This window comes from Solea solea, chromosome 3 (genome assembly GCF_958295425.1).
Source record: "Solea solea chromosome 3, fSolSol10.1, whole genome shotgun sequence".
Classification (NCBI taxonomy): Eukaryota; Metazoa; Chordata; class Actinopteri; order Pleuronectiformes; family Soleidae; genus Solea; species Solea solea.
Window position 1 is genome coordinate 2,204,176 of NC_081136.1, and position 16,047 is coordinate 2,220,222.

At 43.2% G+C, this 16,047-nt stretch overlaps 1 protein-coding gene across 3 annotated transcripts in view; it reads right to left on the minus strand.

The window, feature by feature from the left end:
• The window catches only part of exoc6b (exocyst complex component 6B), a 49,352-nt gene that overhangs the window by 17,476 nt on the left and 15,829 nt on the right, over positions 1 to 16,047 (minus strand). For 2 of the 3 annotated variants that reach the window (XM_058625758.1, XM_058625760.1), the window contains exons 8-20: positions 15,031 to 15,099; positions 11,583 to 11,666; positions 10,993 to 11,039; positions 10,095 to 10,215; positions 9,942 to 10,013; positions 9,654 to 9,751; positions 8,676 to 8,781; positions 8,482 to 8,591; positions 6,272 to 6,383; positions 5,719 to 5,853; positions 5,361 to 5,549; positions 3,982 to 4,011; positions 561 to 702 (exon numbers count right to left, since the gene is read on the minus strand). In XM_058625758.1, coding sequence (XP_058481741.1) covers positions 561 to 702; positions 3,982 to 4,011; positions 5,361 to 5,549; positions 5,719 to 5,853; positions 6,272 to 6,383; positions 8,482 to 8,591; positions 8,676 to 8,781; positions 9,654 to 9,751; positions 9,942 to 10,013; positions 10,095 to 10,215; positions 10,993 to 11,039; positions 11,583 to 11,666; positions 15,031 to 15,099 — 1,315 coding nt within the window. The remainder of the gene's footprint in view (positions 1 to 560; positions 703 to 3,981; positions 4,012 to 5,360; positions 5,550 to 5,718; positions 5,854 to 6,271; positions 6,384 to 8,481; positions 8,592 to 8,675; positions 8,782 to 9,653; positions 9,752 to 9,941; positions 10,014 to 10,094; positions 10,216 to 10,992; positions 11,040 to 11,582; positions 11,667 to 15,030; positions 15,100 to 16,047) is intronic. The other variant, XM_058625759.1, reaches the window with a different exon arrangement.

Sequence of the window (16,047 nt, forward strand, 5' to 3'; positions counted from 1 at the left end):
CTGAAATCTGTAATCTCTCCGACCTCGGTCACCTTTTCATTCATCCCTCGTTCCTGCGCCTTCTCTTTTCCCTCTTATTTTAAATGTTTTCCTACCTTAAATTCTTCCTCTTCTTATCTTCACCTCCCTGTTTTTCGATTATTCTGTTGTTTTCTCTCCGTGACCTCTTGACCTCTGCACTAGACTCAGCATCCCAAGAGGAAAAACCTTCGTTCCTGTTTAATCTCCCATTTATTTCATAGTTATATATTTGGTAAATTATATTCTTGGTAAATGAAGCCTGTATCGCTGTAATCTCTTTTTTCCGTGTTTATTTCACGTTTTATGATGTTCTGTCGCGTCTGTGATGACGTTAAATGAAAATATGTCACTTTTTATGTTCAGTTTTAGCTGAAAATGTCGATTTATTTTGATTTTTATGTCGTCGTCGTGTGTGGATAGAAGAGGAGAGACAGAGATCAACTGGACGAGGGAAAAAAGGAGCAGAAGTAAAAGAAACAAAAGGAAATAAAGAGGACAGAGGGACAAAGAAAAGGTGTAAAGGGGGCGTGGCCACTCACCTTCGCACTCTTGGACGTCGGCGTTGAGCTGGTGCAGCGCTCCCATGGAGATCTGGCGGACCTCGGGGTCGAGGAGCAGCTGCATCAGGGACGTGGAGATGTGTTTACACGCCGACATGCACGCCGTCTGTGCCACCTTACCCTGAGAGAGAGAGAGAGAGAGAGAGAGAGGAGAGGGAGAGAGGGAGAGAGGGAGAGGAGGGAGGGTCAGGTCTGGACATGATAATCCTCTTTAAATCTACAGTACATCATATTCATATTACATTTAAAGTGATTAAAACACTCTCTTCACTCTCTGTGAAAACATGACAAATAAAAAAAGACACAAAAGACACATGCAATAAAATCTACGTGAGTTTAAGTCTATGATATCTTTCCCACTCACTCTCCCACACCAAACCCCATTGAGAAAATCAGGGATTTTAGCTGGCGGGGGACCCAGGAGCTGCTGGTCTACTGCTGCCTCGTGTGGTCACTTTGTGTCACTGCGGTTAATCTCAACCAAGGAATTTCGATGCTGAATTCTACAAAATAAGACATTTGAACTTAGTGATGGAAGCGACGGTGGATCAACAACTCCTGTGTGCTGTGATGTTAAAATCACTGGTTTTCTCTATGGGGTTTGGTGTGGGAGAGTGAGTGGTTTTACAAAACTTCAGTTTCCTGTTGGAAAAGTCAGTCGAACAGTGACATAAAGACGTGAACATGTGACATGGACATTGTCGACTTAAACTGGCGTAGATTTTATGAACTGAGCTCCTTAATTGTTGTCTTTGTTCACAGCGTTACGCTTTGAAACCACGTCAGGGCAGTTTTAGAAGAACCTGTGCCGTTCACAGCTGCTCCAACTGTCGTGATACAAACACAAACCTCAGGCTCAATAACTGTGTGTAACAAATTAGACAACATCTCACAAAAGACACAGCAACAAGAACAACATGTACTTTGTGTTTCGCCCCCAAACACACACACACATTAAGTTAGCGTTAATTAAATACAGTGTGTTCAGGTGCAGTCAGGATGATGAAGTACCATATTAAGAATAAAAGCAGCGGAGGAGGAAGTGCGTGACAACGCATTAATACAGAACACAACACACGTGTGTGTGTGTGTGTGTGTGTGTGTGTGATGTCGGTGACCAGTCATAACCTTTGTCATGACCTCGACGTCTGCATTCCAGCTGAATGAAACAGAGATGAAGAGAGGGAAAGATGTGAGAACGAGGTGAGAGAACCAAAGAAGCAATAACTCTAATTCTAAAGAGGTAGTTCAGTTGTGGCTGTGTGAGATACTGACACACACACACACACTCAGTGGCGATAACTGTGTCGTGAGCGCCCCCTGCTGCAGAGAATACGAGACACCGAGGCAGTGAAAACACGACTGCCAGCAAAGGACACAAGCAAACCGGCTTCAGCCACTCAACAGAAGACCGAGTACATCAGAGTAAGTCTACGACATCTACGTCACATGATCACGTCTTTATCTCACTGTCAGACAGACTTTTAACAACAGGAAACTGAAGTTTGTAAAACACTCACTCTCCCACACCAAACCTCATAGAGAAAATCAGTGATTGTAGCTCGTGGGGACACAGGAGCTGCTGCTCTACTGCTGCCTCGTGTGGACACTTTGTGTCACTGAGGTAATTCCTAACTAAGATTTTCAAATGCCGAATTTTACTAAATAAGACATTTAGACTTAGTGATGGAGGCAGCAGTGGATCAACAACTCCTGTGTGCTGTGATGTTAAAATCACTGGTTTTCTCTATGGGGTTCGGTGTGGTTTTACAAACTTCAGTTTCCTAGTCTTTCTCCAGGACTAGAATCTAGATGAGAAGTTATTATAATGAAAGGTTATTGAAGTAGTATAGATTGATTATTTGCCAGCTTTGGCTCTAATGGTCTTTTAACTGAAGTTAATGGTCTGGTTTCCAGGAAAGTTGTGAAGAAAACGCAGCTTTTAATCCCCAAAAAAACCTGAACAAGTGAAGAAATCAGTGAGCAGCAGATGAACATTGTGGTAAATTGATCTTCCTGAACAGACGAGGAACCGTCGCGTCCAGGAAAATTTCCTTCACTTGTTTCAACATGTAATTTAACAAATGACCTGAACACCAAGAAAAAAACACACACTCATGAATAGAGACATTATTTTCAACTCTTGGCGTTTCATTATTAAACCGTCTAATGGAGTCATTTGTATAATATCATTTCCTGTGTGTGATGTGAAGAGATCGACTTTAATAAAGCAATCGTTTCCAGGCACAGATCAATAAAAGTCATCTGGTCTGTTTAAACAAACACAACGACAGCAGCCGCCGCCGTGCATTAGACACACACACACACACACACACACACACACACACACACACACCTACAGAGCAGCCGGATAACCACGCACACACACACCACACAACGTGAAGGGGTGAATTATCATGGAGTGAGATTGAGCGTGAAATCGACAAATTCTGTTTACATGTACTGAAGCACACCCCCACACACACAGACAGACAGACACACACACACACACACACACACACACAGACAAGTGGGAACGATTATAGAGGGAAGAGGAGGAATGACGGAGGGAAAGAAAAATAAAAGAATGGACAGGAAAGAAAGAGGAAAAATGAAGGAAAAGAAAAGAAAGACATAATAGACATCCACATAGTTCATTCCCCTTACCTTAATATCACAACTAAGTGCCTTACTTTAACCCTTAAATCAGGTCTTAACCCTGACAAAATGTCCTCACAAAGATATAAAGACATGTCCACGCACACACAGGCAGGCAGTTTTAAACCACATCACAACTCACACACACACAGACGCTAGCGCCCTCTACAGGTGCTATTTTTGTCTTTATTTTTATTCTGTACAGTAAAGAAAATGTCATTTACGAGGTTTCTTGAATGAATCTCGTCAGCTCAACACACTGTGAGCCCGGTTATTTACATGCACTGCAGTTTAAAATATTTAATTAGTGAATATTCTAATCACAAACTTGCTTTTGTCACGATTTTTGTTTGGGTTACGATATTTGTCATTCTTAAAAAACATTCTTGGAAACACTTAAAAGTCCGAAATAATTCACTTTTCTTACGTGTGTCGTGTCAAAATACGTTAGTTCGTCTTAGTCGGACTAACATACCTGGGACCATGTGATTCATAGTCTGACTACACTTAGTCAGACTGGAGTCAGACACAAAGTGGGTTATAGCGACCCCGAGAGGATTTCATAAAAACACACAAACTCAGGTTCAGGCAAACGTGCATCACTTCCTGCTCATCATCATCATCACATGCTGCTTTTTTTGTTTTTTAATAAACTCTCAGGTGAGGTGAAGGGGGTGGAGCTAAAGGTGAGTCAGGGCTTGGTAAACGACACTCACGTTAACTCAACATCGCAGATACTCACCGGTAACGTGGCGTGTTCCGACGTCGTTCCCTACGTACGACCATAAACATAAACCCGGCGAACTTTAGAACTTTGGATAAAGTTTATGTAGAAAGTTTCTGGGAGTTTTCACAAGTTTTGCAGGATAAATGCGAGCAGTTAATAAACGTGTCTCGTCACCGCTGTCGGTCATACCACCCAGACTTTTTAGATCCATAACACCTGATCTACTTAAGAGGCCACACACACTGTGTGTGTGCGTGTGTGTGTGTGTCAGGGTCATGTCCGGGGCTCGTGAGCTTGAAAGAAAAGCTTCTTAAAGGTGCTGGAAAACACTTAGCTCAACCACCATGTCTGTGTGTGTGTGTGTGGCCTTATGGCCTTGTGACCCGCTTTAACCAAATCTGTGCAAAATCATCTCAGAACGGCTAAGCCTTTTTATGTGTGTGTGTGTGTGTGTGTGTGTGTTCTCACCAAAAACTACAACAAGTTAAAATAAGTAAATCAACTTTAAAGTGCATTAACAAAAGTGATGAAATTTACGAGGTTTCTTGAATGAATCTCGTCGGCTCAACACACTGTGAACCCTGCGTTATCTACATCTACACGATTTTTATTTGGGTTACGATATTTGTCATTCTTAAAATATTGTAATGTTTTGTGTAAAAAAGAAACACGTCAAAATTCACACTTCATGGTGTTCATAGACGCAGTGCTGCCCCCTACGGACGACAGTGAACATGACGCTACGGTGCTTTTTATGTACGACTCAGCAAAAATCACACGTCCTATATTAGCTCGCTAGTTAGCAAACCCAGCTATGATGCTAACATTGGACAGAACCGCAATTATATCTCATTTCGTATTTTCGAGTTAACGGTGAAACATGAAATCCCGATCGAGTGAATGTGTGCTGGAGTCAAGAGTCTGAGCCCGTGTTTAATCTGCTGCTGGCCACGCCCCCCTCAGCCTTTAATGAGCTTAGCGAGCGCCGAGCTAACGAGCTAACCTGTAACGAGCTGATACTCTAACGAGCTAAAGCAGATTGTCCTGCCCTGTGATGGTCTCATGCTGACATGGAGGGGCCACAAAACTGCTGAGTCAGCTTATATAAAACACACACACACACACAGTATTATAAAGATTCTCAAATACAGTAAAATATTTGTTTTCCTTCCCCATTTGTGCAATTTTTATGATATACTTTCACATAATCAAGTGTTTTAAATACAGCTAATGTCAGAAAAAACATGTTCTTCAGACATCGTAGACTTAGACTGATGTAGATTTTATGTTAGCTAAAATCTGTTCTTTGTTTACCGCATAAAAGATACTTCAAAAAACACAGACTATACCTTTAATGTGTAGATATGAGTACTGGTGTGTGTGTGTGTACTAACAGGTAGGTTGGTGAAGACACTGAAGGTGCTGTTCAGAAACGCGATCAGGTCGAGCAGGTAGTCGCTGGCCTCCAGAGCTCCGCCCCCTTGCACCGGGGCCAGCCAATCGTAATCGGCCAGCTGCAGGAACTGGTCGATCTTAGCGTTGAGGCTGGTGTAGATCTCCGCCTCTGCGGCGTGACGAGCATCCTGTGGACAGAGAAATGAAGAGTTCAGGTAACGTGAGGGAAAAACAGGACGCAAGGAACAAAAACAAGGAAACACAGGAGGTCTAAACCAAGAAAAAGGAAAAATACTGGTGAAATATGAAGAGATTTGTTTGTAGAAACAGAAGAATGAAAGACGTTGTCGTTTGGACCTTGAAGGTGGACGTTCCGTACAGTTTGGTGGCGTTGACGGTGTCAGGAGGAACGTTGGTGATGTTTGATATGAACTCCTCCAGGAAGTGGCAGCTCTGCTCCAGGTGGGTGGTGTTAATGATCACCTGCACCAACTGCAAAGCATTTGTTTCTTTAGAACATGTAACAACAAAAACAGATGACTCAAATGAGAACTTTAATGAAACATTAACAGTTAAGACTCAAAAATCTTCCTTTGTTTATTTATTAAAGTCAAATTTATATGATTTTCAAAAAAATTATCCACATAAAGAGGCATTTTTCAGCAAATACAGAGAATAAATGATGTTAGTGTGAGCCTTATTTTACATTTTATTTCTTTTATTCATCACATGCATTTTTTTTGCAAATGAATGAATGAATGAATGAATGAATGTTTGTGCTGGGGAAAAAACAAAGTGCATGGAAACATACACAACAAGAGGTCGATAAGAGAAAGTGTTTGTTTATGTGACAGTGACTGTGTCGCGCGTGTGCGCGCACACACACACACACACACACACGTGTGTGTACCTCTGCCAGTCCGACGTTCTTCTTCTTGATGGCGTACTGCAGACAGTGGCTCAGGGTTCTGGTCAACAGCAGATTTGTGGACTTGCGGATCATGTCGTCCACCTCAGTGGAGCTGAGGACACACACACACACACACACACACACAGTCAGTGAGAGCTGGGATTCCAGACTCGAGCTAGTTTCCAAAAGAAATCGGAGGAATCCTAAAAACGTTCCGACGGTTCGGAGCAGAGAGGGAAAATTCCTGGAGCAGAAGAAGAAGAAGAAGAAAAAGTGCTGAGTGGACAAAATTATCATGGAGAGAGCGGCAAAGAGGCAGAGTATGCTAGTGAACTCTGCACGCACACACACACACACACACACACACACCGCAGGATCCAGATTGAATTTCATGACATCAGTCACAGTAAACGCTCGCCGTCAATGCTGTCAGAGGAAACTCTGATGTCTTCAGAGCATGAAGACACACACACACACACACACACACACACACACAAAAGTATTTACTAAAAAGTACACACTGAACAAAAACACACACACAGTAAAGATCAGATTCAGTTCCTCAGAAAGGAGGTTCTGCCTCATTAGGACCAGGTTTTGGTCTCCATGCATGAGGACTACCGGTCCTGACAAGGTCAGTGATTATGGCAGAAAACACACACACACACACACTGAGTCCCACTGTGTGTGTGTGTGTGTGTGTGAACCGGGCAGGTTCCACTGATCCATGACCAGAGGAAGAAAAAGAGACAGAGACAGAAAAGAGGAGGAGGAGGAAGAGGAGGAGGAGGAGGAGGAGGAGGAGTGATTGAAGAAAAAAAAAAACCCAATCATCTGATCAAAGGAGAGGAATTAGTTTAAAAGAAGAAAGTCTGTCTCTGTGTGTGTGTGTGTGTGCGCGTTTCTTGGTCTGAATTATTTTTATATTATGGGATGTACAGGGCAGACACAGCTGCAGAAACACGGAGCTTCCCGTTTAATCAAAGCCGGATTAAAAAAAATCAAAAAGAAGTCTGAAATTTAAAAGAAAACATGAAAAGAAGAAACAATTATTTTTATTTGATTGATTAATTTATTTATTTATTTAAAGGGGGATTTTATGATTTGGTAAATTGTTAGCGTGTAACAAACACTACAAAGGCAACATTGTAAAGCTGTAATCCAGTGTGTCACTCACACACGTTATATTCAATTAAAAATTGTCCGGCTCAGAGTGTTGGACTGGACTAGACTGGACTGGACCACTTGGTGGAAACTGGGTTTCAGAGTCCGTGTCACTCAATTCTCACTCTTGAGGTCTCATGAGACCTCCTGAATGAACCCTGACCTTTAAAAAAACAACAACCAAAAAACACCACTTTCCATTTCACCACAAGATGAAATGAGGTCGTTTGAGTAAAACGGAACTAAAAATCCGATATCCTGGTTCTTTTTTGAGGATTTGTTACCGCGGATACAGTCTGCTTTGATCTGATTCACTCTGTGTGTGTGTGTGTGTGTGTGTGTGTGTGTGTGTGTGAACCTGCCACACACACACACACACACACGCACGCACGCGCACACACACATGTTTCTTCCTGTGGAAGCAGACAGCACTAATCGCTCTTCTCAATCAGAGTAATGACTCGTCTTTCTGACCTGGCTTGATTTCTACGCTGGTGCACAAGCTGATATCTGGTTACCACGGCGACGCTGCCAAGCCTTCCTGCCCTCTTCTCACACACACACACACACGTGCAGATCCGGATACAGACGCGACGCTGCAGCAGCAGGGTCATGGTCATTGATCCCTCTGACCTCTGACCTTCCTTAACCTCTGTTCGCGTTTCTGATTTGAAGGAAATAGAGAAACGCTGGAGTGTCTGTGCGTGTCTGTGCGTGTGTGTGTGTTTTACGACTTCACTCTGCTTTTATTACCTCTCGACATCACAGCGTGCGTTTTATTAACGAACCAGATCTAGTTCCACAAACTTGGCACAGACATAAACATCAGACTGTGCAGCTGTTTGACAACAAAAGCTGGGTAAACACAGTTCCTACACCCCCCCATTCAATGGGACTGCATCTGAGAAGCTAAACCATAATTGACATTTTACACAGCGCCCCCTGCCTGAGTGTCAGGGAATACAAGAATAAAAAATGGTTTTAGCCACCGAACAAAAGACTCTAGCGAATAAAATGAGAGACGCTGACAGAGGTGTCGTTAGTACCTGAGGTGCAGATCCTCAGAGTATTTCAGACAGGCGTAGATGAACTCCTTGAGCTGACTGTAGACCTTTGGCACAAACTCAGAGAAAGGAAGCTTCTTTGGAAACGGAAGCTACAGGAAACAGAAGAGGAGTAAATTGAGATTATGATTCAGATTTGTTTTCGGTATTCCGTATTTATCTCCCTCTCTCTCCACCTTGTCCAGTTCGGGGTCTTGCAGGGGAAACTGGGAAGTGTAGTGTTTGTACTCGTGCTCTGTTGACACTGGGATTGGACTGAAGTTGTCCTGGTCCAGCACCTGCCTGAGGACGACACACAAAACCACAGACACACACACAGTCAGTGACGGGATTACTGCACGATGACAGAGGAAATGGAAGAAAACCGTGATTTGATCACAACATTCCTGGAGTTTATAAATGTTAACGGTGTAAAAATGACCGTAAAATTACGTTTGTTTTTGCAATTATTGTAAATAAAAATAGCGTGTTTTTTTTTTTTATTTTTCCAGTCGGGATAAATCATGGCATGGAATTTTCTTATCGTTCCATGCCTACACACACTAAGTGTTTGAGGTCTCTCTCTCTCTCCCTCTCTCTCTCTCTCTTCTTGTTGGCGTTCCAGAGTTCGGACGTTCCAACGTTCCATGGAGAGGCCGTGAACCGGCCAACAACAATGCAACACAACATTCCTGCGGCTTCCCCAGCGTGTGTGTGTGTGTAAGAGGGGTAAGAGTGTGTGTGTGTGTGTGAGACACACAGAGACAGAGAGAGAGAGAGAGAGAGAGAGAGAGGGGGAGTTTGTTTGTCCGTTCTCACTCCTTCAGGTCCCACTGGTGTCATTGGACAAAAGCGATTGGCAAAACAATGGCATGTGAGCGAAGGGGCACCGGCACCGGCACACACACACACACACACAGTGTCTTGTAAGGTTGTACCAGTCTGAAGGGCAAAGAAATGTTCTGCACGTTTGTTTTTAAACACTTCCTCTCTCCTGCTCCTCGTTAAAACTTCAAAACCAGGACGTGGACGTTTCCCACAATCCAACGCTCTGCGTGTGTGTGTGTGTGTGTGTGTGTGTGTGTGTGTGTGTGTTGTGCACTAATGAACTCTCCCTCCCTCCCTAGTGTGTAAAAGTTGAAGGTCAGAGCAGCTGTGGTGGAGTTGTTCAGTACCTGAAGGTGATGTTCCACCTCTTCAGCAGGATCTCGCCGTACTGGTCCCTCATCTCCAGCAGCATGTCAAAGAGCTGTGACACCGGGAAACCGTAACCCTGCAGGAACAACAACAACAACAGAAGAAGAAGAAGAAGTGAGCGTCAAGCTGAGCAAAAAAACTGATTCAATAAAATTAGACTTTACTGATCCGACCCTCCCTGTGTCTCTGTGTCTAAAAACAAGTCAAAGCGACGAAAACAACCTGTAAAAACCCTGTGTGTCAGTAAATAACACAAAAACACACACCTGTAGTGTATCAGCGAACAGGACGATGAGGTTCTTCAGGTCCAGCACCAGGTCCGGGTCGTCACAGTACGACTGAACAAACACAGGGCCACAGTGAGCTCACAGTTTGTGTGTCAGATATTTTCTTTTCTTTGTTTTCTAACAACGTCTCACCGAGTGCGTCCTGAGAGCGGCGACGATCTTGGACAGCGCCAGCTCCCACAGCTCCTCCACGTACGCTCTGTTGACCAAACCCTGAGTGGTGTGGAGAACGTGATCCTCCACCACGAAGAACCTGAAGAAGAAGAAAGAAAGAAAGAAAGAAACCTTCAAAATCTAGTTCAAAAGGAGGAATAAACTACAGATTAAGGAGCAGATTGTGTCCTGGCTGGATTAAGATTTTAATAATAGCACTATTTTAAAGTTTGGTTTAAATATTATAATAGACTGTTGTATGAGTATGATAGGACAGGAAGTGACAGGATGAATGGATGAGGGAAAAAGAAGAGAAACAGATTTAAAAGGGAAAATGATGACACTTTCCTTCACATGTCAGATGGGAATACCAGACCTGAGTGTGTGTGTGTGTGTGTGTGTGTGTGTGTGTGTGTGTGTGTGTGTGTGTGTGTGTGTGATGGTCCAGTGTTTATAGAAGCGTCTACAGAAGCAGCAGCAGCAAGACAGACAGACAGACAGACAGAAATAACAGCAGTCACACACACACTCTATCAATCCTCATCAGTCTGTGTGTGTGTGTATGAGAGGTGGATGGAGTGATGGATGAGTGGAAAAGTAAAAAAAGAGGAGGGGAAAGAAGAAAACTGAAAATATTCACATTTAAGAAGCTGAAAAGCCACAGAAACCTTTAGTTTGAACTTTTTTAAAATGTAATAATTATTGATTCACTATCAATTTATTCATTTATTTATTGAAACAGCTGCAGCAAACGTACAAATATATCAGAAACTCTAATTAAACTAAATTCAAACTCTCAGTTCACGTGAAAACACAAGAAAAAGAAAACGTCGACGCAGAAGAAAGAAGAGACGACAGAGTGATGAGATAAACTCACCCGACAATCTGATTGAAGTATCTCCTGTATCCTTCCAGAGTCTCGTGCTGTAGAGAGAGAGACATACAGACACAGAGAGAGAGAGAGAGAAAACAGACAGAACGAAATAAAGAAAAAAGACGAACGGAGGAACAAAAAAGAAAGAAAGAAAGAAAGACAGAAATATATGTAAAGAGTAAAATATAAGAAAGAAAGAACAGAAAGATAAACAGATGACTGTGATGAAGGTGTGAATTTACCTGCTTTATTTAAATGACAGGATTAAAACAGGAAGTTAAATTACACCAGGAAACATTTGTAACATGAAACTAATCTGATTTAATCTGACTCTAATCTCAACTCATAATTAACATGGATTAAGGAGTGTGTGTGTGTGTGTGCAGAGAAGGGGCGACAGTCAGTGGAGTTAAGAGTGTGTTCCACACACACACGCATGCTTTAAACAGTGCGTTCCAGTTGTCGTCGGAAGTCGGAATTCTCCCAGTCGCGAGTCGACAGTAAAGTTAAAAACACAGTAAAGTGTCACTTGAGTTTCCGACGTCCGACGCCGCGAGTGGAACGCAGCGACAGTGAAAAGTGCTGAGTCATACCATGTTAGAGTGAGGCTGCAGAACCAGACGAGCCTGTTTCCTCCTCTGCTTCCTGTAGTAGTTCTCAAACACGTCACGCAACCCCTACAAACACAAACTGCAGGTGAGATAGCCACGCCCACCGCAGGCCGACGCCCACGGCATCGTTCAAACATCTCCGTCTCATTTTACACACTTCTCCATGAAAACATCGACTTTAATAAAAGTGAATTTACATTTAAAGCTCTCGACACTGATGTTGGAGGATGTTACTGAAGTTCAGGAGATCAAAGGTCAGAAGAAGAAGAAGCAGCAGCAGTGCATGGTGGGAAACATCCAGATAAAGAAAAACCACCAGAGAGAGAAACAATGTTTTTTCTTTGATGATTAAAAACTGGTTACTGTTGTTCAGACGGTTGATATCACACACAGACAGACACACACACACACAGACAGACACACACACACACACTCTTGTGGTCTCTATCTCAGACTCAGACCAGGACCCAGAGAACTCAGTGAGGTCAGAGATAAAAGTCCAGAAGTGAACAGATAACACGTGATAATCCACCGCTCTGTCACAGATTACGGATTAGAATACAAATAGAAAGTTACTACAACAGTTTCACTGACTTCTCCAGGAAAAATTAAGAAATAAACCTCATTTTTAGCCACATCTAAATATGATTAAACGTTATTCTTTTGTATTCATGTACAAATTGCACTTTTTATTAAGTTTAAGTGATTCACAAAACTCAAATAAAAAAAAACACTAAAAACATTCATGAATCAAACAGTGTCCAGCTCCACGTCTTACAATTCCCCTGAAATCAAGACGCTTAAAATAAGCTTTTTTATATCTGACGAGTCCACGGCGTCTCAGATTCACTCCTCACCCTCTCTCTCTCTCTCTCCTCCTCACCCTATCATCCTCTCTCCTCCTCTCTCTCCTCTCAGCATGTCAGGCTCCAGGTCTGTGTTTACACTCATAACAACAGAGTCCATACACTGACGTGAGGTACGTGTGTGGGTCTGTGGGTCTGTGTGTCTGTGTGTGTGCGCGTGTGTGTGTGTGTGTGTGTGTGTGTGTGTGTGTCTCCAACAAAAGAGTATTGTTCAGAAAAGACGTCGCTGGAAAACTGTGGATGGAGACACACAGAGAGAGAGAGAGGAGAAAATGTCCCGATTGCAAAAGTGCTTTTACGTCCAGGTTCACTAGAAAAATAAACGGCACCATTAGACACGTGTGTGTGTGTGTGTGTGTGTGTGTGTGCGTGCGTGAGAACAGACCAGGTTCACAAAACTGATGCTTCTCTGCGAAAGAACGAGCTGTCCGTCAAACTGCTGCCTCTCTCTTTCTCTCTCTGTTGTTGTTTTCTTCTTCTTCCTGTTATTCACCTCTCTCTCACCCTCTCACTCTCTTCTCTGCCGTCCTAAAGTGACCTTTCACACTTTTTTTGCGTCACAAAATAGTTGGTTCACTTTCTTTCCTCCTCCTTTATTCTTGTTATTCGTGAGACGAGATGTTAAAGGTTTGAAAGACTGATTTTTAGCCACTTCAAATAAGACTCAGCTGATAAAATCTACGCCAGTTTACGTCTACGATATCTTTAAGAACACGTTCACGTCTTTATCTCACTGTTAAACACACTTTTCCAACAGGAAACTGAAGTTTGTAAAACCACTCACTCTCCCACACCAAACCCCATAGAGAAAATCAGTGATTTTAGCTCGCAGCGACACAGGAGCTGCTGGTCCGCTGCTGCCTCGTGTGGTCACTTTGTGTCACTGAGGTATATGTGAACAAATGATTTCAAATGGCGAATTAACAAAATAAGACATTTGAACTTAGTGACGGAGGCAGCAGTGGATCAACAACTCCTGTGTGCTGTGACGTTACAATCACTGGTTTTCTCTATGGGGTTTGGTGTGGGAGAGTGAGTGGTTTATTCAGAAATACCTTGCGTGGTAAAAAAAGCCCCAACACTAACTTAGAAAGACATAAAAACAGCTAAAAAAATAAGCGAAACTTTCTTCTCGCTCTGTTGTTGCTCGTCTAAACCTTCTCTGACCTCCTTGTCCTCTTTGTTTCTCCTCCATCATTAAACCTCGCTCTCCTCCCTCCATCTTCTCACCCCCTTTTACCCTCTCACTAACCTCCATCTAAACTCCTGCTCCCTCCCTCCATCCTTCACTTTCTCCTTCCTGTCAAAGTTCATGCACTTCCTGTTCCCCCTTCCACACACACACACACACACGCACGCACACAAACACACACACACACACATTGAACAGAAACAGGCCGACCCTCTGGCCATGTTGGCCCGGTCACAACCTTTACACACACGCACGCGCACGCACACACACACGCACACACACCTAACACAGTCATGGCCCAGTCAACACTTACAACCATGTCGCTTTCACTCCATATGAGACGAGACACACACTCGTTTCTCTCTCTCTCTCTCTCTCACTCACTCACTCACACACACACAGAGCGACACACACACACACACACACACACACACACACACACACAGAGGTTGGAGTGAAACCAGACTGCAGCAGGAGCCTCGGCGTCTTGTTTTCTCTCCTCGTTTAAACACATACTCCAGGACCTGCAGTTACGTCGTTACACGATTATTATCGTAAAACTGCGTTAAATCGTGGTGAATTATCGCGATAATCGTGAACGGAAGAAAAAAAATTAAAATCTCAACTTAAAAACAAAGGTGGAGGGAAGGAAGGAAGGTAGGTAGGGAGGTAGGTAGGGAGGGAGGGAGGAAGGAGGTAGGTAAGTAAAAAGGAAGGTAGGTAGGTTAGTAGGGTAGGTTGCAAAGTAGGAAGATAGGTAGGAAGGAAGAATGGAGGTTTGTTAGGAGGGTAGGTAGTGTAGATGGGAAGGAAGGTAGGTAGGGAAGGTAGGTAAGGTTCCCTCCCGGTAGGTAGGTAGATAGTGTAGTAGGAAGATAGGTAGGTAGGTATGGAAGGTAGGAACAGTAGGAGGGTAGGTACATAGCAAAGAAGGTAGGTAGGGTGTCTAGGTAGGTGAGTGGGAAGGTAGGAAGGAAGGATGGTAGGAAGGAAAGTAGGTGAAAATACAAACACTACACCAGAACTTTAAAAATATCACAATAAAATATAAGATGAAAAGATAAACATACATTCATAACCTGTCTAAGTTTGAAAATATAAAAAACTTGCAATAATATCATGTATATCAAATGTTTATATTGTCCCGTTTTTAAATAGGAAATCATATTTAGTTATTTTTCAAAAACAAAACACAGGAGGAAAAAAATAAAACTTTAAATACAAGTTGGACCAAAAAAAGAGCCGAACATGAAACATCTGTGTCATATTGTGACTTCAGTCAGTGGTGGGCGGGGACTTATGAGAGGTGGGGTTTATAGAGTGGGAGGAGCTTGTGAGTGTCATCAGAGGAAAGTGAAGACGTTGAACTCACCAGGACAGTGTAGATATGAAGACAACTATAAACTGGAGAGAAATCCACCAGGTCCTGAGCTCCTGGAACCTGACGAGACAAAGAACCACCAAAATAAACACAAATGTAATGAAGGCGTTTGAAGAATTAAAGGAAAACAACAAGATTTAAGTGTCTCTGAAGGTCATTGAAGCACTGATGGACCTATATTTGATCCTGACGGATACTGACGGATACTGACAGATACTGACGGATACTGATACTGACCAAAACTGGTACTGAGAGATCCTGAATAATACTGATCAATATTTACCAATACCAATACTGACGATACAATACTGACTGATACTGACCAATACTGACCAATACCAATACTGACCTATACCCATATTGACCAATACTGATCAATACGATACTGACCGATACCGTTACTGACTGATACTGATTCCCATCCTTAGAGTCAAGTCGTGCTGGAACTGTGTCGTGGGAAAAACGCAGTAATCGGAAATTAATACACAACCCTTTTGTTGTTATTTCAATTTGATAAACGGTAAAATCTTCAGCCATAATCCTCACACTCTCTCACACACACACACACACACACACACACACACACCTAAATCAAATAACCATGTGCCCTCTTGATCTGTGGAAAGTTTGCTTTCTGTAAAAATCATTGAAGGCAACACAATGCCAGCTTTGATGTAACACACACACACACACACACACACACAGAAACAATGAGCAGGTATGAAACGCTGTAAAGCTTCAGCAGACGTGATGATGGAGGGATGAAGGAGGAGAAGAGCGCGGCTCAGAGGAGAACAACAGAGAGGAGGATGTGCAGAGACACAGGGGAGACGAGTGTAAATGAAGGGAAGGGGAAGAAGAAGAGGGGCGGGGCCAGAGGGGCAGGATGGCGTGAGGAGACGCGACGCCCGGTGGTTGGCAGCACCGCGGCCGTGGGCGCCAATGCGGTCGTAACCTCTGCTGACCGCGGGGTCAGGCCTTTGTTCAGAGCCAAGGTCTTCCCGTGAA